This window comes from Sinocyclocheilus anshuiensis, unplaced genomic scaffold, assembly GCF_001515605.1.
Source record: "Sinocyclocheilus anshuiensis isolate Anshui unplaced genomic scaffold, SAMN03320099.WGS_v1.1 scaffold1116, whole genome shotgun sequence".
Taxonomy (NCBI): Eukaryota; Metazoa; Chordata; class Actinopteri; order Cypriniformes; family Cyprinidae; genus Sinocyclocheilus; species Sinocyclocheilus anshuiensis.
In genome coordinates this window covers 76,710-79,510 of record NW_015548257.1, presented here as the reverse complement: position 1 = coordinate 79,510, position 2,801 = coordinate 76,710, and the positions used below count along the sequence as shown (strand labels likewise).

Below are 2,801 nucleotides of genomic sequence, written 5' to 3'. Positions count from 1 at the left end.
TTTCTGTTTCTCTGTAGCAAAAACTCAGGTGATCTGTTCTACAAAAAGGAAAAGCAATCCAATTATGAATATTAAAATGTATGGACAAAAATTGGAGCAGGTGTCAGTAATTAGATTTCTGGGAATGTGAATGAATACAAACTGGATTTTAGAATTCATATTCAGAAAATAGTAGACAAAGGTAAAAAAGCAATAAATGTAATGAGGTGCTTGGCAGGCGTTGAATGGGGGGCATGTCGTCAGTCTCTTAAAAGCATATACTGTGCACTGATAAGAGCAGCTATTGATTATGGCAGTATGATGTACAGTTCTGCATCTAAAACACAACTTTTAAAGATCGAGGCAATTTAATCACAAGCACTGCGAATATGTTGTGGAGCAATAAGATCATCTCCAATAGCAGCAGTACAAGTAGAGATGGATGAAATGCCTCAGGAAATTCGAAGGCTCAAGTTAAAGATGAGATACTGGATTAATATAAAAGGACACTTAGATAGTCATCCAGTTAAGAAACACACACACACACACTCTCACACACACACTCACACACACACACACTGGTCAGCTGGAGTCATCATATCAGCGAGATTCTGCATTAAATCATGAATTAAACACCGTCTGACGGGTTTAACCGTCTGTTCGAGCTCGTTAACAGTCCATCTGTTATTGATCTGATCAAACATTGCTCTGCATCATATCAAAAAACAGCTCTTATTGGTAATATAGATGACCTTTATGTGAAATATTACGATATTTTAAAGTTGATTTGCAGTCCTGGAAGTGAATACAATCTAAAAAGCTCTTGTCCAGTTGCTTTGGTCAGTCTGAAGAAGTCTTGTTTCTGATGAATGTCGTATTGGAACTGCTTCATGATGGACTTTACTTTAACACATGAGGGACTTTTATCTTACAATTCAGACTTTTTGAAAATATCAAATTAGGGCTGCGAAGCGATTAATAAACGTTTATGTTTACATACTATGTGTGTGTGTACTGTGTATATTTATTATGTATATATAAATACACTCACACATATATATATTTTTAAAAATATATGTATGTATATATATATTTATACTTGTATATATTTCATATTTATATATAAATATAAATATTTTGTATATAAATCTAACATATTTTCCTTAATGTATACATGTATGTGTGTGTGTATTTATACATACATAATAAATATACACAGTACACACACACATATAGTATGTAAACATAAGTGTTTATGTTGGCTGTGATGAATGGTTTGGCAGCAGCAGCTGTGAGATGAAGGCTCTAGTTTCATCACTCATGCACCGCTGGTTGTCCGGTGTGTGGTCCTCAGGTTACAGTATGTTCGGCGTGGGCGTGGGGCTCATGGTGTTCGGATACTGGAGGCTCTTCCGCTGGAACCGCGAGCGCAGGTGAGTGAGCGTCACACTGAGTGTCTGTGAGACGAGTCTGAGAGTCCTGACGAGAGCTTCTGCTCTTCCTCCGACAGACGGCTGCACATCGAGGAGCTGGAGGCGCGCATCTCTTTACTGCCGCTGCTGCAGGCCGAGCACGACCGCCGGTGAGCAACAGATCAAGTCTAAATTCAGAAAGTTATGGCATTATATGTGTCCCTGGAGCACAAACAGTGTATGGCTCAAAATTATCCATTTTTCTTTCATGCCAAAAATCATTAGGATATTAAGTAAAGATCATGTTCCATGAAGATATTTTGTAAGTTTCCTACCGTAAATATATCAAAACTTAATTTTTGATTAGTAATATGCATTGCTAAGAACTTAATTTGAACAACTTTAAAGACGATTTTCTCAATATTTAGATTTTTTTGCACCCTCAGATTCCAGATTTTCAAATAGTTGTATCTCAGCCAAATATTGTCCTATCCTAACAAACCATACATCAATGGAAAGCTTATTTATTCAGTTTCAGATGATGCATACATCTCAATTTCAGAAAATTGATCCTTTTTTGTGGTTTTGTGCTCCAGGGTCACACAAACATGAATATCTTCCTCAGTGTTTCTGTCTTGTTTTCAAACAATTAAGAGCGATAGGTTTTTGTTTACATCATATATGTGTGTGTGTTCTGTGTATATTTCTTATGTATATATAAATACACACACACACAGTATATATTTTGAAAATACATGCATTTATATTCAGATAATTCATATTATATATAAACATATTTAATATATAAACGTAACGTATTTTTCTTAAATATATAGATGCATAGGTGCGTATTTATATATACACAGAGCGCACACATATACTATGCAAACAAAAACTTTTATTTTAGATGTGATTAATCGTTTGACAGCACTAGACTTAACCCTTTTCTTTATTTAAAGGCTGAGAAGTGAGGTTTATTATTTTATGAAGCTTTTCAAAGCTTTATTTGAACATTTCGTACATGTTATTAGATGAACTGTTGATGTCATGATGTCGTTTAAAATCATGCTGTTGCTTTAGTGTTTAGTGAGTTTATGCAAACAAAAAGTCATTTTATTTGTTGTTTGTTGATTTTAAATATAAAACTGGGTGAAGTGATTTATGTGTCGGTAGTTTTTGAACATCTCCAGCACATTTGAACAGTACTGTGATAGTTTTGGTGACTGTGGTTGTGATGAGAGTTTCTGTGTTTCTCTGCAGGACGCTGCGGATGTTGCGGGAGAATCTGGAGGAGGAGGCTGTGATCATGAAGGACGTTCCCGGCTGGAAGGTTCTGGCTCCTCCAGCTGTGTGTGTGTGAGTGTGAGTGTGAGTGTGAGTGTGAGTGTGAGTGTGAGTGTGTGTGTGTGT

At 36.0% G+C, this 2,801-nt stretch overlaps 1 protein-coding gene across 1 annotated transcript in view; it reads left to right on the top strand.

Moving 5' to 3' along the window:
* The first annotated feature begins 1,249 nt into the window (after window positions 1-1,249).
* Window positions 1,250-2,801, top strand: part of LOC107655461 (NADH dehydrogenase [ubiquinone] 1 alpha subcomplex subunit 13-like) — a 5,462-nt gene continuing 3,910 nt past the window's right edge. Inside the window, exons 1-3 of the mRNA XM_016442952.1 lie at window positions 1,250-1,412; window positions 1,490-1,561; window positions 2,652-2,721. Coding sequence (XP_016298438.1) covers window positions 1,276-1,412; window positions 1,490-1,561; window positions 2,652-2,721 — 279 coding nt within the window. The 5' untranslated portion in view covers window positions 1,250-1,275. The remainder of the gene's footprint in view (window positions 1,413-1,489; window positions 1,562-2,651; window positions 2,722-2,801) is intronic.